General features: G+C 44.5%; 1 protein-coding gene across 1 annotated transcript in view; it reads left to right on the top strand.

The window, feature by feature from the left end:
* SV2B (synaptic vesicle glycoprotein 2B) overlaps positions 1-18,803 on the top strand; it is a 38,443-nt gene extending 19,640 nt beyond the window's left edge. Inside the window, exons 8-12 of the mRNA XM_090263678.1 lie at positions 1,783-1,947; positions 7,150-7,283; positions 9,978-10,178; positions 13,769-13,928; positions 16,206-18,803. Coding sequence (XP_090119804.1) covers positions 1,783-1,947; positions 7,150-7,283; positions 9,978-10,178; positions 13,769-13,928; positions 16,206-16,389 — 844 coding nt within the window. The 3' untranslated portion in view covers positions 16,390-18,803. The remainder of the gene's footprint in view (positions 1-1,782; positions 1,948-7,149; positions 7,284-9,977; positions 10,179-13,768; positions 13,929-16,205) is intronic.
* Positions 18,804-20,087: the final 1,284 nt, after the last annotated feature.

Below are 20,087 nucleotides of genomic sequence, written 5' to 3'. Positions count from 1 at the left end.
AAGGAGGCGGCCATCATTGTCGCTCTGAATATTAAATAGGTAAAATTGGGAAACTCTGCAATCCTGGGCTCTATCACACGGAAACTTAAATATAATACGATTGGTGGTGAGCTGACTCTCTCAAACGCCAGCCATTTCATTCACCTCCAAATAACATGGCCCTTCTTTCTGTGCACGGTGTGGGGCCCGCTTACAGCAGTATGAGGCTGTTTAGTTGTATATAATAACACTCGCAGTAGTTTCTGGCACATAGTAAGTGCTCAACTAGGAACATTCAGTGAGATTTTAAACTTCCATTGGTGGTATTGCTTTGTTCCCAACCACCCATGGCCAATAATGTACTCCCTTGACCCAAGAAAATAACTTGGCTCTAATGACCTCTACATATTCCCCTTTGCCTCTTATACGCAACCCTCTTTGGTTCTCCTATTTATCATCCCAGTGTTTTATCTTTGCAAATGTAAGCCAAGAGGTATACTTATTTCTTTCTCCTTTTCTTACTCAAAGGAACACATTGTTGCATCTGCTTTTCGTACTCAACAGTATATACTCTGGCGACCGCTCATACACATAAACTGAGATTTTTCTCACTCTTTATAGCAGCATGGCACAGGTGCATGGCACTCCACAGAAAATTATCTCCCTTTATTCCACCAGGGCTTCACTGCCAGACTCTGGGGGAGTTCTTAGACTTTAGCTATTGCAGACAGCGGCACAATGAGTAACTGTGTCTGGGGGCTACTTTGTACTGTGCAAGAGAATCAGTGGAGTCGATTCCTAGAAATGGGTTATGGATTCACATGGGGGAAATCTATAAGTACTTTTTAGAGACATGGGCCATTTGGCCTCCATGTGCCATGGGACACTTTTGTCCTTTCCCCAGCAATGTACGAAAGCACGTGTTTACCTACTGCCTCACCTCCAGGGTGTTTTGGCCAACTTTGGGGCTTTGACAATCTGGGAGGTGAGACTGGTAACACAGTGTAGTTTTAATTTGCATTGAGTGGGCATGAACATCTTTTTTATATGTGTCATGACCATTTTTTTGAGTTGGTTGTCTTGAATTTTCCAGGTATAAAATCATGTCATTTCCAAAGATAGGTAGTTTTCCCTCTTGCTTTTTTATATTTCTATGTTCTTGTCTAACTGAGTTGGCTGAGACCTACAAGGTAGCGTTCAATAGTAGCGGTGACCATGGGTGTCCTGGTCTTGTTTCTGATGTTAGTGGGAATGTCTTCAGTGTTTCCCCATTAAGTAAGATTCTGCCTTTTGAGCTGAGGTATGTATATTCTTACGTATTAAGGGAATACCCATCAATTTCTAATCTTTTGGTATTTTTATCAGGAATGAATATTGTTTTTTTCATCAAATGCCTTTTCTGCATCTGTGGAGATGATCATGATTTTTTCCCTTAGATCTGTTAAGATGATAGCTTATATGATTAGATTTTCTAATAATGAACCATATTAATACATTTATTTTTTAAAAAAATAATTTAGATATTTATTTATTTATTTATTTTTAGAGAGGGGGAAAGGAGAAAGAGAGGAAGAGAAACATCATTGTGTGGTTGCCTCTCACTCGCGCCCCCAATTGGGGACCTGACGTGCAACCTAGTCATGTGCCCTGACTGGGAATCGAACCAGCGACACTTGGCTTGCAGGCCGACGCTCAATCCATATTAACACATTTAAAATGAGTGTTCTCTACCGCAAAGCAGGGATGCAGACTCTGCTCATGAAAGAATTAAGCTACTCAAATATTCTGTCTTCTCCATGCCAGTTACTACGGACTGACGGTTTGGTTCCCCGACATGATCCGGTATTTTCAAGATGAGGAATACAAGTCCAAAACGAAGGTATTTTTCGGCGAACATGTGTACGGCGCCACGATCAACTTCACGATGGAAAATCAGATTCACCAACATGGGAAGCTGGTGAATGACAAGTAAGCGAGAGGCCACAGACTTTCCCTGGATCAGGGTGACACTTTTGGGGGAACTGTCCTTGGGAGAGAGCCATTGGAAAGATAAGAAGTCAATATGTGGCCGCAGAGCTCATCGTGGCGGCCAGAGACTCACTGATGCCCCTGGCGGCTCTGTACTGTGTGGTCCCAGTCATCCCTGACCTCCTGGCTGTAGCTGACTTGTCCAAAGGTGGAGGCATTGGATTGTGGGGGTTGGTCACTCAGACCATCTTTCCTGAGACCCCACACCTTTAATAGAGGTACGCAAAGAGCTGTGACCCTTTAATGCCCCCAGAGCTTACCACTGCCAGGCTGTTGAGCCTTTCCTTTGATTCTGGATGCTTTTTCAGGCCAAGGCTCGTATGACACTATCTTACGTTATTCTTCTGCCCAATATTACCTTCAAGGATGGAGCAACCTGGTCTGTCTTCCTCTATAGTATTGGCCTTTAGAAAAGTTTTGCCTACATTCAAACTTATTTTTAAAAGATTATTTATTTTTAGAGAGGGGAGAAGGGGAGAAAGAGAGGAAGAGAAACATCGATGTGAGAGAGAAACATCGATTGGTGGGCTGTTGCATTCCCTGAACCGGGTACCTGACCTGCAACCCAGGCACATGCCCGACAGGGAATCAAACCTGGGACCTTTCCACTTTCCGGGAAGACTCCCAACCAACCAAGCCACACCGGCCAGGGCTCATGTATATGTTTTTGTAACCAGTGGATACTAAAATTAGAACTACTTGAAGCCCATAGTTTTTCCTCCAGCAAATTGTTGAGCCAAAAGGGTGTTTTTCTCCTGGGAAGATGAAGAACCTTTGAAACTGATCTAAGGAGTAAACAAACCTAGTTTCTTTTTCTGAGTTATGCTGCCCCCTGCTGTTCATAAGCTAGAAAACACCCCGTCTCGGAAAACCACAAGCCTCTTTGGAAAGTTCATTCAATTGATGTTCTTCAGCTTGGGCGGGTCGTTTTCCCTTTGTTCCCAGAATTCCTTATTTGATTTTATCCATACCTTGCTGATTTAAAATTTAGATAAAAAGTGTTTACTTTCATTGACTGTTGCACTTGGGGGAAAATGCCTTTGTGTAAAAAGGGCTTCAAACTTTACCCAGAGATTTTGTCAATATGGAGATTTTACCGAAACCTAAATTTCAGCCTCTGGTGAGACCCCAGAAAGGAACAGATGTAAACAGGTGAGTTTTGACCTGCTCCCCAAGCACCATCTGTAACTTCCTGGTGCATTTTGTGCAGATATTTTATTTTTTAACGCCAAATGTGTCGTCTTTCCCTTTCAGGTTTGTGCCTTTTGGCTCTTATTTCAGAAGTCTTTCACCTTTGAAGTCAACAGATCATTTCCTATATTTTTAATCTAAGTGTTAACGTTTGCCTTTATGCATTTAGGTCCTTAGTTTTTCCGGCTGCGGCCTCTGTATACAAGAGAGAAACTAATTGGATTCTCCTCTGCCCATACAAATAGCCAATTGTCTCTACAACATTTATGAAATTGCCTGTCTTTTCCTTAGTGATATGTCATAATGCTTTTACATATGTCTGATCTCTTTACATGTATTATTGTGTTTCTGTGCTCTGGCTCCATGGGCCTGTTTGTCTTTTCTTTTACCAAAACCACACTGACTTAATTGCCATAACTTTTTGTTAGTTGTCTTTCCAGGAGTATTAGGTTCCTTCACCTAGTTATTAACATTTTTCTTGGAGAGTTTTGCCGCTTCCTGTGTTTTTCCACATGAACTTCAGGATCAAGTTCTAAAATCCCATTAATAACAGCTGGTTGGGATTTTGATTGGGATTCCTTAGAATGTCTGGATTCATTTGGGGACATCTTTATACTATAGAATCTTCCAATCATTAAACATTGTATTTCTCTTAGTTTTATCTGTTCATTTCTTATCTTTATAATTTTATTCTTTTTGCTTCTTGTACTGCCTTGTTCATGACAGGTTCAGTGATCGATAAAAGCAGTGCCATTGGGTATTCTGACTTCAGGGGGGTGCTTCTGATGTCTTACCTTCAGGTTTAACATTTACTCTATATTTTGGTTGACATCCTTTATATAGTTAAGGGAATGCTCTTTTGTTTTTGCCTTTCAGAGTCAGTCACCTTGTGTTTCTCCCAGCTGGAACACCAGTGCCCTCTCTGAAGTGACTTTCTAGGGTACCTCTATCTTGATAATTATCGCTCAATTTTAATTGTCAGTTTTCTTGTTTATTTTTTCCATTAGACTGAGTTTCTTCAGGGTGATGCCATCAAGGTGGCTAAAGGGATGTGACCTTTGGCCTAGTTTAGATCACCCGGTGGACAAGCACTGGGCCGGAGAGGAGCAGGAAAAGTAATGTTTATAGTAACAATTCTGTCGCAGACTCAGGATTGCCAGTGGCTTCTGCTTCCTTCCTGGGAAACTTCCACACGGTCCTTTTGCTAACTTTTCTTTTCAACCTTTGAGCTCTCCCGAATGAAAACTCTTGGACGGGTTCGGTATATAATTCAAAGATCGGAAGAGTTGGTTTATATCGTCGGCAGCCGTCCGTCTCGAGAGACGATGGTGTAGCTTCTTAAGTGTCTATCTGCACCGCCGAGAATGGCTGTGCAGTCCAACTCAGGAGTGACACGGTATCTGTCTCCTCCCGTGTTGAATCGACATCTTGTGATGACGCTGGAGTGTCCTCTCCAGTGAAGCTGAAGCTACAGAGCCTGGGCAGGGTGATATGGAGGGTCTGCTGTTGCCCATGCAGCAGACCCCCCCTCTCTTCGCAGCTGAAGGGTCCAAGGGAAAGACGGAGTCAATACAGCTTGGCTTCAGGTGCGCCGCAGGAGTTGCCGGTGTTGACTACAACGTCAAACCGCCTTAGGGACTCCGGCTTGGTTTATATAGATACTTGTAAAATAGGCCTAGGCCTTCTCTCCTTTTATCTTTTTCTTTATAATGGTGGCTTTTTATATAACTCACTTGGAGATGAGCTTGAAGGTCTGCCTGTGTCAGCCTGTTGTGATTTATGGCACTGCTTTCCACCCACTTTTGCCGGAACATTAAAATCTCACAGAAGGCCACATTAGCAGCCTATTGCTGTATCATAGAGGATATATTAAGAAAGGCAAAAGACCTGAGACAATCTCTAGAAATCGCTTTCCTGAGTAAACACATCCAGAATACAAGTTACACTTATTTTGAAATCAGAGGCCTCTTCCTGTAACAAAAGGCGTACCAAGTAGTTTTTCCGTGGAAATGTGCAGAGTTCAGTAATAGCTTTTGGAAGCCCCCTTTTTTAATCTCTGTAGTAAATTTGACCCTAAGAAAAATTATCCAAAATAATTTGGCTTTCTAGATCAATGACTCTCATATTTTTTTAAGTATAAGAAACTGATATCAGACCTGGTGGATTGATTATTGTTCAAGAGGTTGAGGTAGGAACCTGCATCTTTCATAATAGCCCCCCATGTTATTCTGGGTCAAGTGGTCTGGGGACCTCTCTTTGCCCAGGTCTGCTTACTGGGTGGGAGGTCTTCTTTTCCGAAGCTGGTGGTAGGTGGCTCTCGGTCAGGGTTCTGAGCAGACTACGATATGGCGTGAAGGGGAAGGGAACTGGCCGTCGTATATGCTCAGGGGCTGAACCATCTGATGGCCCTGCAAGGGAACAATGACCCTCAGCACCCTGTGCTACGTCTGTTACTCTGACTCCCACTGTCTTACAGTTCTCTGGTTGCTTTTTTTTTTTTTTTTTCTTTACAGTTAGACTTGAGGACAGGGACCCTGTCTTTCCTTTCTGTATTCATAGCACCCAGTACTTTGCTCAGTGTTTTCTGAACACTGAATATGTAAATGAATAGACAAATAATCGGTCATGGGTTAAATGAATGGATGGACATGAAAACACACCCAAAGGTTTCTAGATGATGAGTTTGGCCAAGCTTAGGAAATGCAGCCAACGGAAGGTGAAGGTAACATATGCCCGTGCGTGTTTTTAAATGCAGTATTGTTCTTTCCTACTAAGTTTATGCTGGTGTTTGAGTAGTGCAGTGCCTTCCAAATCATAATCACCTATGTGCCTCCCCGCTATTAAATGTTTCATGTTTATGTTTAAGATCTATCCTCTGCATTTGGAGGCATATGTATCATAGCCCTTCTTCTTACATAAAAGGTCACCTGCGATGAACAATGTATTGCATCTGATAGCATCTGATAGTTTTGGGTTAATAATATGTCTTGAAGATGATTCCATGTTATGACATAGAGACCTACCTAATAACTGTGATGGCCACAAGGTATTCCTGCCTGTCATCAATCTGATAGTCACTTCTTGTCATAGGAAATGTCGCCGTGAGCATGAGCAAATGTATCTCTTTGAATGTAGGCGCAAGTACAGGTAGGATAAATTATTAGAGGTGATTATTCCTAGTTCAAAGGAATAGTTCACTAAAAGTTTTGCAAAATCGCTTTCCAAACAGGCTGCACCAATTATATTCTATTAACAATGTGAATGGAAGTGCCTATTTCCCCACATCTTTGTTGGGGCGATTTTTTAAAAAATGATTTTATTTACTTATTTTTAGAGAGAGGGAAAGGGAAGGAGAAAGAGAAAAAGAGAAACATCAATGCGTTGTTGCTTTTTGCACACCCCCAACCGGGGACCTGGCCCATAACCCAGGCATGTGCCCTGACTGGGAATCGAACCAGAGACCCTTTGGTTCACAGGTCAGCGCTCAGTCCACTGAGCCACACCAGCCAGGGCTTTTGGGGCAATTTTTAAAAGGAAGGTTCTCACAGATCTATTGCTTTTAAAGTGACTAAGACCAGCTGAGGGGCCCGCATGTTTTTAAACTCCTCATAAAGTCAGACGCTATCAGATTTTTATTTCATGGTGTTCACATTTCTATGATTCCAATGCAGAAGGTCCATGGACCTGCATGTGGGAACCACCAGGTCGATGCCCAATCCCCCACATACACCTGTGCTACCCGCCAGCTTCCACGCTCCTGAAGCCCTCCTCATTTATAAGCCAGCAGCCAAGAAATGGGGAACTAGTCTAGGTTTAAAATTACATTTCAGCCCTTTTGGGCTTGTAGTTATCCTTTTCCTGCCTTTCTGTGTGCTTCATTTTGCTCTCAAATCTCTTTTTTTTTTTTTTCCCCCTGGATGAATCACTGAAGAAGACGTGTCTTTCCCACAGGTTCACAAAGATGTACTTTAAACACGTTCTCTTTGAAGACACGTTCTTTGACGAGTGCTATTTTGAAGATGTCACATCCACTGATACCTATTTCAAAAACTGCACCATTGAATCTACCATCTTTTATAACACAGGTAAGAACACGGAGAGGGTGGGGAGACTGTCAGGGGGTAGATCAGCCTTGTCTGAGAACCAAAATGCCCAGCCATAGCTTTAGGAGCAGTAAAATATTCACAGATGGCAGTGCTGAGCCTTAGGATGGAGAAGTGGGCTCTATCCACAGCAACGGCGCAGGTGGGTTGCACAGTCTTTACCAAGGTGTTTAACTTATCCACACCCCAGTTTTGTTGTGTTTATTTATGTATTTATTTATTGTTTTTCTATTACAGTTGTCCCACTTATTCCCCCATTGCTTCCCCCTCCCCCACCCCGTCCACCCCTTCTCCCAGAGTCAATCCCCACCCCATTGTCCATGTCCATGGGTCATTTATACTTGTTCCTCGAGTATGCCCCAGTTTTATCACACAGGGAGGAAACAAAAGTTTTCTGATGTCAGTGAGACTGATACTATATACTAAGAGACCTTGGTAGGAACGAAGTGTGACACAGATAAAAATATCATTCCGGAAGGACTGCATTTTATCCACAAAGTGCATTCTTAAAGACCTCGCCTCATTTGAAACTTGCAAAATTCAAGACTCATAGTATCGCAACGGTAAATGAAAAGAGAAAAATTGCATTTTTCCAAGCTTTCTGCATGAAGTGAAATGACCAGAATATTTTGAAATCACACCATTTATGATATCCATGATGAAAAAAACCCACAAAACCCTGTCAGTCCCTCCCTCCTTGTTATTTTTAACACTCTCCTCGTATGTCAAGTGGCGCTGGGATATATAGAAACTGGGCATCACCAGGGGCCCTCCCTCCATTGTCTCAGGTGAGAAATGTCTCAACGGCCCCATCTGATAGCTAAGTTCCTTGCCCAAGGCCACAGCTAGCAAACCGATGGAGCTTGGATTCATTTCTCAATTGTTTGCCTCTAACGTCTGTGATCTTCTCCTGAGCTACTTGCATTATGTCCAGCTTAGTGCTCTCTCCCTGGTGTCGGCACCCAGGGGTGGTTATGTAACAACATCTTGTTCCTCTGTGATGTCAGCCTTCAAAGGTTCAGTATCTGGTCTCCAAATATCCTCGTCTCTGAAAAAACTGCCAAGGGACTTGACCTTCCTAAATGATTTTTTTTAGCCTGAACTTAAAAAAAAGAAAAGAAAAGAAAAAGAGTTCTATTTATTTCTATTTGTCATTTAAACTTGGCATATGTTTTCTTCTCTCAAGTTTTAATGATGCCTGTTAGTTTGTGTACCCTTAATATAGGTATTTCTGCAAACGCCTGTAGCTCTGAGATGTCAAAGCCAGGAAGCCATGGCGATAATCAGGCTGCCAGGTGCAGGTGCAGGTGCAGGGAGGTTAAAGAGGGTCAGCAGCGCCAGAGTCCATTCCCCAGACCCAGGTTTCCCGAGAGCCTACTGAACGCTACTTCTGCCAGAACAGCTGGTGTTAGATGGTGTCAGAAGACATGGGAACTGATTAAAAACCAAATGGTTTCTTTTTTTTTTAAGATTTAATTTTTTAAGAGAACTTTTAGGTTTACACATTGCCTCCCCCATGTCAATATCCCCCACCAGAGTGGCACATTTGTTACAGTTGGTGAACCTACACTGATATGTCACTATCACCCAAAGTCCATAGTTGACATTAGGGTTCATTCTTGGTGTTATACATTGTGTCCTCGGTGTTATACATTGTGTCCTCTGTGTTACACATTGTGTCCTCGGTGTTATACATTGTGTCCTCGGTGTTATACATTGTGTCCTCGGTGTTACACATTGTGTCCTCGGTGTTATACATTGTGTCCTCGGTGTTATACATTGTGTCCTTGGTGTTATACATTGTGTCCTCGGTGTTATACATTGTGTCCTTGGTGTTATACATTGTGTCCTCCATGTTATACATTGTATACTTGGTGTTACACATTGTGTCCTCGGTGTTATACATTGTGTCCTTGGTGTTACACATTGTGTCCTCCGTGTTATACATTGTATACTCGGTGTTATACATTGTATGCTCGGTGTTATACATTGTATACTTGGTGTTACACATTGTGTCCTCGGTGTTACACATTGTGTCCTTGGTATTACACATTGTGTCCTCGGTGTTATACATTGTATACTCGGTGTTACACATTGTGTCCTCGGTGTTACACATTGTATACTTGGTGATATTCGTTTGCTTGGGCAAATGTATAATGATATGTATCCATCGTTACAGTATATTAAACAGCATTTGCACTGTTCTATAAGTCCTCTATGCTCCCCTGTTCATCTCCCCTGCTCTGGTACCCTACACCCATGCCCTGAGAGCCACCGATCAAATTATTTTTATGTTGAAGAATGTCCAGTTTTCTCTGTGGGCTCTGGAGTGTTTGGCTGAGTCTGGACCTAATTCTTCTGTCTTCAGCTTCTATAAGCTGGGTAGCCTCAGAGGACAGGTATGTGGCTTGAGAGATGATGTGTTTAAATGAGCCTCTCAGTGAATGTTCATTTCGTTTTCCCTTGCTGACAGAAGTGGAACAGGTCATCACATTTATAGAGGTTTCTCGCTTCATCCATACCTTGGCAAATGTCACCTTGACTTTGAGACTCTCTGATTGCCAGGGGCCGGGGCAGCGGCCTATGGGAGGGGCATAGCTGCATCCTGACTCCCCCTGCCTCCCCCCTCTCTCCCCCTCCACTTTACATGAACCCAAGGTTTTCTTCTCTACCCAGACCTCTACGAGCATAAGTTCATCAACTGTCGGTTTATCAACTCGACCTTCCTGGAGCAGAAGGAGGGCTGCCACATGGACTTGGAGCAAGACAACGACTTCCTGATTTACCTCGTCAGCTTCCTGGGCAGCCTGTCTGTTCTGCCTGGGAACATCATTTCTGCGTTGCTCATGGATAGAATGGGGAGGCTCAAGATGATCGGTGAGTTGTTAGGGAAACCACCTATGCTCTCTAGGGGGCCAAGGCAGTGACTTAAAGTGCACAGTGGACTTTTTCATTTTCTTAAAGAAATCTTGCACAGGAAGCAACACAGGTCAGATGAGATCTCTCTGGTGTGGAGTCAAGGAGGAAGGCTGACCAAATCCCAGGGCTCCAGGAAGGTGGTCTCAGGCCTCTGGCTCAGGCCAAGGGCTGGTCTCTATTTCCCACCTGAACAATTCTGTGACAGTCACTTATTTTATTAGCACTTCAGTAGGAGTATTAAATATATCCACTCTACATGCTTTGTAAGGTAATTGCCAGGAAAAAAAAGTAAATGGTCTTTCTTAAATGAGCATTGGTTTGGCTTGATTTATATTATTTATTATTTATATTATTATTTAATAATGATAACACTTTGGGTTTAGGAGTCAGATGGACTCAGATTGGAATTCTATCACCTAAAGGCTGTTTGACTTTGACCATGATCCTTTACTTTTCATGGCCTCGGTTTTCTTATCTATAAGATGGGGATACCTCTAACTAGCATTTGTGAGGATTGAATGTGATGTACTCAGAGTATCTGGTAGTACTTGGTGCATTGCAGGTTCTCAAAAATGGTAGCTGTATTCACGTATGTCTTTCTTTATTCTGCCAGGATTTGTAGCAATTTATTATAGAAACTCATGCCGCCCATGTGCACAGGAAACAAAGTATATACACCCAGGGCCAGAGAAAATGAATATTAGAATATGAGTCAGGGCCAGGGGCGGGGAAGCAGACAGCACACTAATGAAAGCGCCATAAGATCTGACCTAGGGACGTAGTCGCGCAGTAAAATTAATGCCAGGATTACTAACAACAAAGCTCAAAGGGAAACAGAATAAATCATGTAGTCATTTTGCCAGGGAAGAGCAAATAGATCAGGTCTCTATGGGAAGGCAATTTTTTCCTGGTGTTGGTCTCCTATTGAAAATTATTATTATAATGAGTATCATGAATATTCAGAAAGGTGAACACAAGAAATGCTTGTGACTTTAGCTTTTTAATCTTCTGGTGGGGAGGAAGTCATCTCTTAGGCATGGCAGATTGAGCTGCGTCCTCCATTAGGGGCAGTGCCCTGTCTAGACCTGAAGCTCACCGGGGGAAGGGCCACTGCGGCTTATGGACTTCTGTTAGACCTGTGCCCGGCACTTGTCTGCCACACAGCTGCCCCTTAACAGTGCTGCTGCGTTTGACCAGAGCCACCATGACGATGGCCTCTTTCCTCGGTTAGTCCGCAGCACCCAGCTTCTGAGCAGAAGGTACTGCAGGACGGCGCTGTGTCCAAGGCCAGCGGCTGGGAGTCAGGGGGCCGTCTCGGCCGACGTCCCCTGATGAGTCAGCGCCGTGTCCTGCCCCTGTCTGAGCTTTTGTGTCATAGTTGTCACAGATAACACCTCTGCTCGCTCCCCTGAGGTGCGGTGTGTGAGAGTGGGCATGGGACACGTCCGTCATTCTGTCCCTGGCCTTCTGAGTTCCAGGGTCTACCAGTGACATCTGTGGTCAAGCCCTGGAGCAGCTGAGGAAGTTCTTCGGAGACCAATGTGTGCAAGGGGTGGGGTGGGTGGGTGACAACAGTGGCCCACTTCCCGTGACCAGGCGCACGCTCGCACGTGGGAGCAGAAGGGGGTCTGGGCACAGGAAGCAAGCAGGGCGGGGAGAGAATGGACATCCCTTTCCTCGCCACTGCAGCCCCTTCTTGTCACCGTGCGGGTGTCCTTGATTTCTGTAATGCCAAACAAAGCCACACTCCCCAGACTGGATATCTGGGACTAACATACGATCATTCTTTATATCTTACTCTTTTACCAACATGCGTGGTTTGTTTCCGATCTAGATTGTTAAGAACTCAATGGCCAGCTAGTCAAGAGCTCAGGCACGCCCTCCTTCTGTCCCTCTGTTTTTTGTGAGCTACTCAGTGGCACAGAGTACATCAGCTGGTCTCCTCAGCGTACAGTAACCAGTAGCTGATCAATGACTGTCCCAGTGGGGTGAGGGCGACCGTTTTTGAAATAGCCTCATCCACGGTCCTCAGATAGGTCCCACTGTTGAATCCGCCAGAGTATCCTTTGTCTTGTTTACCTCGCCACCCTCCTTCCTGGGGAGTGGTACTGTTTTGTTAACAGCAGAATAGAAGTTCTCCAGGTGAGGGCGTGACTCCTCATTTCCTCATTCCGTAAACGTTTATTTAGGTAGCACCTGCCCTCTCCCAGCAGGCCGTGCGGTAGACGATGGGAATGAGACACACAGCATCCCCGCACTTAGGGAGCAAATGATCTGTTGGGAGAGACAGACATAAACTAGAAATTGCCTTTAACTAATGCTTATGAAGGCTTAGGATACAGGTTAGCCTGTGTTCCAAGCATTTTGTAACTATTAAGACATTTAATGCTCACAATAGCCCTGGGAGGTTGGTACTATTTTTTTTACCAACATTTTACAAATGGGGAAAGTGACCCAGCACAGAGAGCTTAAGTGACTTGCCCGAGGTCACACAGGTAAGGCTGGGATTTGAACTCAGACCCCTCAGTCACAAGAGGAATAAGAATTATGAGAGCAGAAGTGCAGAGGGCCAGAGACACCTGTAACAGGCAGACTTGACGTAGTTGAAGGGTCAGTTCCCTGACTGTCACTTGATTTCTTTGATGACAATATCTGTCCTCAATGAACATTTGTCACCATTTCCTGTAAGCCAGGTCCCTGGAGTGGGCCATTTTGAGAGATACGTGAATGAAGATGGCACATGGTTTAGCCAAGGCCCTCTCCTCTTCTAGTTTTCTCTGAGCTGTTTGGAAAGGTTCCCAGGCTACCTGGGCACAGCCTGGCCCCTTCTTAGAAACAGCACAGTCAAGATGGACAGTTACCATTTCCCAGCTGGCCAGCATGGCTTAGTGCTAGTTTGGGGTGCTCTAAGTGTGAGGGTGAGTTTCCAGGCAGAGGTCCCCCAGAGAGGCACTTGTTGGTGAGGCCAGGCTGCCTTCTGGCTTCTTGTCAACCAGAGCTCCTCCCTCCCCCAGGCTCCTGATGCCTGTTGGGGACTCTTGTTCAAAATCCCAGCTGGTTGTTTGGGACATGCTTTTCTACCTCCTCGGGGCACAGAGGGGGCTGAGAATGGCAGGTATTTGGGATGGGATGGGCGTCAATGGGGAACAAGCAGGTTTATCTTCTGTGGCCCATGTATAGTTATATTGTCACTAAAATGTAAGTTACTCCTTTTTAAAAATAGGTAATTCCATATCTCAAGCAGCTAGAAGAATGTCTGGCATATAATAGGCGGTAAGCTAACGCCCACCCCTGCCTTGTCCCTAGTTATTCTGGGCTGGGGACACAGAGTGACGATTTCGAAATTCTTCCCATAGGCTAACTCTGGTGACATGACCCACGCAGAGGCCTCTAAGTCCATGGCCCAGGTGCTGTCCGTGTAGGGACGGACCTTTTGCATGAGGTAACCTGTCACTGTGAGCACGGAAGCTGGGGCAAGCCCTGTGGGTGACAGTCTCGTCTGAGGCGCGGGCTTCGTGTCCCTTTCAGCCCTTGACCTCCCCCCGCAGGTGGCTCCATGCTGGTCTCGGCGGCCTGCTGCTTCTTCCTGTTTTTTGGCAACAGCGAGTCCGCGATGATCGGCTGGCAGTGCCTGTTCTGCGGGACCAGCATCGCCGCCTGGAACGCTCTGGACGTGATCACGGTGGAGCTGTACCCCACCAACCAGAGGTCAGTTCTGCCCCGGGCTCCTCGCGGGGACTTGTTTGGACTTGAGCTAGAAATCTTCCTGCTCCTAGATCCTGCGCCGTGGCTACCTGGGTCTTCCTGGAGCTCCCTGGACTCGGTGTTTTCTTAGGATTTTGAGTTTCTCCTATATGGGGGCTGGCACAGACCTGGAAATGCAGAGGCAAAGGCTTAATAGGTGGGGTGGACGGCAAGATGCAAAGGGGAGTGCAAACCTTGCCCAGGCGGGAAAAGAAGAGGGCAGTACCGTATGTATCATGCACTCAGAAAGAGGTGAGAACGAGCCTTTCAGAGGGAGGTTAAGTGAACTGGGGAAGAGCTAGGTAAACGCAGGATTGGGAGAGGGGAGGGAGAAGGCTGGCTGAGGCATGGAGGTCTGGGGCATTGGCAGTGAGCGTGGCCGGTTGCCCAGGGGTTAACTTTATTTTGCATAGGCCCCATGGGAAGAGACCCCATTGAAAGGCATTGGGGCAAGGCTGTTATTTAGCAGCTATTTCTCCTCACAGAGGAGGAACTGGAGATTTTAAGAATCGCACATAAAGGGGACCTGGGGTCAAAAAGGACCGTGAAGGGGCGTGGAAGGCAGGTAAATGAAATCCTGCCAAAACAAAACAAAACAAAACAAAACAAAAACAAACCCCCAAACAAACAAAGAAACAAAGCCTAAGTTGGTGACAGAGTTACTGGGATGTGGGTTGCTATGGAAAAGCATAGCATACCACCTCCTGAACCAAAGAGCTCCTAAGTTTTACAAAAAAGAAGAGAAGGAAAAATGATCATTATTAGCATGGGGTAGAATTTTCCATCTAAGAACCCAAAGAGAATTAACTAAAGAGAATAGTAGAAACAATAAAAGAACTTGATACGGTGGTCAGTAATAGAACTAACTTAAGGTATAGGCTGTAAAGTATTTTTAAAAATTAAAAATAAAATTGAAATCCATTTAATAACAGCAGAAATCATAAAATATCTATGAATCAATTTAATGAGGAAGATGAAACATTTATGTGAAGAAAACCATAAAGATTTACTGAGGGATATAAAAAAATACTTAAATGTATGTCAGGATATACCTTATTGAATTCTAGGAAGAATTCATCTTACAAAAAAGTCAAATCTTCTTTAGTTTTTCTCTAACTTAAAAATTTTATGAATTGCCCCCACCCCTCCAATCCAAAGAACTTGAAAAAATTAATCTAGAGCTTATTTGGAAAAGATAAAATTGTAAAAATATCCAAGAATATTCTGAAAACAGAAGGCTGGAAAGGGGGCTAGTGGAGTGTAGTTACATAAAAGAAAATGTAAAAAAAAAGAATTTAAAGTATAACTAGGTAGCCACATTATTAATAAACTTGTGGCCTGAAAAGAAGCATTTTATTTCAATTAGGGAGGGAGAGTGCTAGGAATATTTTCTCTGTCTAGAGATGGAGTCAGGTAAGGATTGGTAGTCAAAAATAGTGACCGCTGGAAAGTGGCACTGAGGGACAATAACTAGGGTTAGGTTCTGCCATGGGTGACAGAACAACCCCCCCCCCCAAAAAAAATGCAAGCTTAGGGTGGTGGGTATTTTATTTTCCTCTCCTGTAAACATCCAGAACAGGTGCTGCGGGCTCTTTCTGTCTTGCTCTCCCTTTCATGACCTCAGCTGTGGTCCAAGAGGACACCGTGTACCTTCCAGGAAGCAGGATGGAAGGAAAAAGGATGACAGAGAAGAGAGCAAAAGGCCCGCTCATGACATCTCTTAAGGAAGTTTCTCGGGAGTCCTCACTGACATCCCATTGACGAAAGCTTAATCGCATGACGCTACTCAGCTGCAAAGGAGTCTGGGAGATGTAATCTTACATTTGGAGAAGTGCAATTTAGGGACAATAAGTCTGTTATAAGAGGGTCAGGGGTGTTATTAAGGGGGACCATTTATACTTTCTGTGTCATCCTTCTTCATTCTTTCAGTAGTTCATAATACTCATGTATTACCTGTGAAAATATTTTTAAAAGGATACATTTGAAAAGAAAAAGAAACAAGTTTGAAGGAAATACTCCAGAATGTTAATAGCGGTGATTGCTTTTCTGTGGTGAAATTCTGTATCCTTGCATCTTCCTATTTGTCTGTGTTTCCTAATTTGATTAAAATGAGAATGTATTACTTTTATATTTAAGGGGAAAAAAATTCCCTCCCACACCTTCGTGATAACTTCCCCCACAACATGAAAAGAAAGAACCTGGTTCTACTTATCTTTCAGAATTTACTTTCTTCTTTTACAGGGCAACAGCCTTTGGCATCCTCAATGGATTGTGCAAATTTGGAGCCATTCTGGGAAACACCATCTTTGCGTCTTTTGTCGGGATAACCAAAGTGGTCCCCATCCTTCTGGCTGCCACGTCTCTCGTTGGGGGCGGCCTGATTGCCCTCCGCCTGCCAGAGACGCGAGAGCAGGTTCTGATGTGAACCGCCTGCGAGGAAAGGAAACATTGGAAGAATCTTTTCCCAGGACCCTTCCCTGCATCCTCACTTCCTCTCTGTCACCGTCCAGAGGACTTTGGATAGCACCGGAGGCGATGTTGACTTTGTGACCCCTAGTTTAGGACCCATTTCACCTTCAAGATGTTTGTAACTCAGGTGACTGATTTGGGGGGGTCATGAGCCACCCTGATAATCATAGAGCTTTGGGCTTGATTTCAGGTCTCCCCAGCCCATGGCAGGGGAGGAGGAATAACACCCTCCAGTGGGTGCACATGCTAAGCAAGGGGTGTGCATTTCCCCAAGTGAGGTGCAAGGACTTCCTTGCATTTCAAAATGAATTTGAGCATGAGAACATTCAAGCTCTTTCATGAAGTTCCTCGGAGCCCAGTGACCTAACAAATTGACTTGACAAGACGTTAGTCATCGTATAAATGTTGGGTTACAAGTAGAAGACCCATATATTTTTGCATTTAAAAGAATCACCTATCATTTTCCATTTGAAAATTGGCGCAATAGCGGTGCAGATACCTTGATATAGAAAACCAAATATTTGAGCATTATCTGTAGAAACCTGCTTCCGCCCCCCGCCCCCCACCAGGTGTCCTGAGCTTTTCAGGATGATTAGGTGATAACAATTAAGAATGATATTTATTCCTATTTTGATCTATTCGAAGAAACTTAATGGGATAGGCATTCTGTAAACTAACTTTGTACATAACTGTATCTGGGCTCAATTTGCAGAAATAGTGTCTGCAACTATTTGCCAGCACTATAGCCATATTTGGGGAGGACGTGGTGTCTGAGGTCCCAGGAAGTTGGGTCTGATTGCATAAAATGCAAGCACAATTTCTTAACAGCCATTTAACTCGCTGTGGGAAGGAGGCACTCGGCACACTCCCACCGCGCGGCTCATTGAATCCGGGCACTTCTCTCCATGTAGGTGCAGTGCTTTCCCCCTCACACAGATCCCCTGGGAGACCCGAGCTCCCTGTCTGCAGTACAGGCACCTGGCTCTGCTGCTCGCCCAGAAACCGCCCGGGAAGTGTTCAGTAGCCTCTGGCAGTGCCTTGGTAGGTGAGAACCCAACACGGTGGACAGCGCGTGGGGCGGAGGGAGGGGTGGGGCAGTGTAGCCACAGCTCTCCAAAGTGTGAATGCTTCCTGTTCCTGTTAGCAGCGAAACGTGATCCAGATTTGTTACAAGGGTCCGGTCCCATGAGAAATCTATGCTGTGTGTCTCGGTTCGGGACTTTTGAAACAGAGATCATTGACAAGGGAGTAGGGAATGTCATGGCTGTCAAATATGTTCTCCTTGAGTGCTCTCAGAAGACTCTTGTGAGATCCAGTTTGGAACATGAATTGGGGTGGGGGTGGGGTGGGGTTGAGGACCGAGGGCAAACTGCTTTGGCAAGGGTCAGCGATAGGCTGAAGTCTTGACTATATAGAAGAGGACCAACGTTTTACCCATCAGAACTGTTCTGCGTGCAAGGGACAGTGAGCTATGAACGGGTGACGCTGGCGGTGAACTTACCTGGGCCAGGTGAACATCGACCTGCAAGCAGGCAGGCTTTGAGCTGATACGCAGCGCTCCCAATGCTGCCAGGTGCCGCGCTTCCCATACCAGAAATCTCCAAAAATGGAAATCAGAATAATGATGGCTGTGTTGGGTGTTTTCTCAGTTTTAGAGAAACACTTAGGCTCCATTATAAGCGTCAGGCCATCTTTCTTTTGTTCTCTGGAGTTGATAGGGAGATGGAGAACGAGTAAATTCTGTGGCTTCTTTCTACCCTCAAGATGAGATCAGTTTTAATGGTTAAAATGTTTTCTCTGCTTCTCTTGTCTCTCCTGTCTTTATTTACTTCCCTTTTCCCCTGTACAGTAAAGACACATTTACTCCGATCTGACAGCCCGATATCCTTAAATATATAAATATGCCAGTGTGTATTAATGTTTCTCTCAGTGCTTTATGGAAGTGACCTAACGGAAACACTATGTCAATAATGAGAGACCCAATGTAATATCGCTGTAATATACCTGCCACAGGCTTACGAAGTGAAATACGGTGCCTCGTTTATACAAGAGAGCTGTGTAAACCTGGGACCACTACATTCCTTATAGCGCTGGTTTTGTGAGCAGCTACCACATAAAAAAATTTACGAGGCAGTTAGAGTCTGCATATCTAGTGAAGGCACATCTTGTAAATCTAAAATGCAATTCATTTTTTAGTGTTGGGGTGGTGACAATAATTTGGGGGTAAACTCTGTCTGATTTCCAAGCGCATCATCTGTATTATCTTCCTGTCTGTAGACTTTCCCCACGAAGGCGTGTCTGGCATGGAGGGCCCATTTCTCAAATGCTGCCACTCCAGTTAAGGCAAATGCTTTAAAAAAAAATATTTATTTATTTGTTTGTTTGTTTATTTTATTTTTAGAGAGAGGGGAAAGGAGAGAGAGAGGGAGAGAAATATCACTGTGTGGTTGCCTCTCACTTGCGCCCCCGGGACCTGAAGTGCAACCTAGTCATGTGCCCTGACTGGGAATCAAACCGGCAACACTTGGCTCGCAGGCTGACGCTCAATCCACTGAGCTACAGCAGCCAGGACAAATGCTTCTTTAAATGCAGTCTCTGTGGCAGAATGTTGGGCGGGGGGTGGCGGGTAATGTACAGCATTCCTTGCCATCAGTTTCTTTTTCATTTTGTGTTCTAACCAGTAAATCCCCAAGGTGTCTGTGGAGAGTTAAAGGAGTGAGATTCTCCTTCACTGAGCAAATCCGTTCACAGGTCAGGATGTATTTTATGAAATCCAGTGTGGGAGTAGTTACTTTTCACAGTCTCAACTCTATGGTGTCCTTTCCTGATGCTGATTTTCGATCTTTTGTTTTATTGAAAATAATTGGTGAGAGGGGTGTGTCAGTTTGTGAAGTTTTTAACACATGAGCCCGAGGTCATGTGACAATTCACCCCCTTGCTAGGGTCTCCTGGTACTTTGTATTAGTTCATTTAAAAAAATAATAAAAATAATTGGAAACAAACCTTTAAGAACTGAGGCTAGAGATTATTTTCTGATTCTAAGTTCTCTTCTGGTTTCCTATGTTGGTATTACCAGCTAGGAGGAGCATTAAGGATCATTTATTTCCTTTAACTATATTTTGCACAGGGGGACCGTGAAAGGTTAAATGACATATCCAAGGTGACGTGTAGTACTAGGAATACTACTAGGAGTAGGTTACGAGACCTATACTCTCTCTATAATTCTGCACTGATTCCGCTGTCACTGATATCCTACTACAGGGCCTCCCACAGTCTTTGTGGAATGGAACGATGGGACTAACCCTTACCTTCCATTTCCTGAGGCCAACCATTGAAAACTCACTTGATTGGTTGACCTAAATCAAATGGAAGGATCAGAAAAGTAGTCATTCATTCACCAAGTCCACTTAGACCTCGTTCATCCTGTGTCTTCAGAATGGCTCCTGCATGTCTCGTGTTACATTAGGCCCCTGCCTGTAAGTGGTTTTCTTTCTAAGCGGACCGAAGCTTTGTGCTTTGGTGGGTAGCTGTGTCGTGTTCAGTCACAGCCCTGAGATCAGTTTGGGGACGCGTCTCACAGAGCCTTTGCCTCTGAGACATGCTCAGGTTATTTAATTTGCAGAGGTGTGGCGGGGAAATTTAGACGCATGGCTT

The sequence above is a fragment of the Furipterus horrens genome, unplaced genomic scaffold (assembly GCF_987537825.1).
Source record: "Furipterus horrens unplaced genomic scaffold, mFurHor1.1.pri manual_scaffold_16, whole genome shotgun sequence".
Lineage (NCBI taxonomy): Eukaryota > Metazoa > Chordata > Mammalia > Chiroptera > Furipteridae > Furipterus > Furipterus horrens.
Note: the sequence above shows the minus strand (reverse complement) of the source record. Positions and strands in the feature narration are given on the sequence as shown.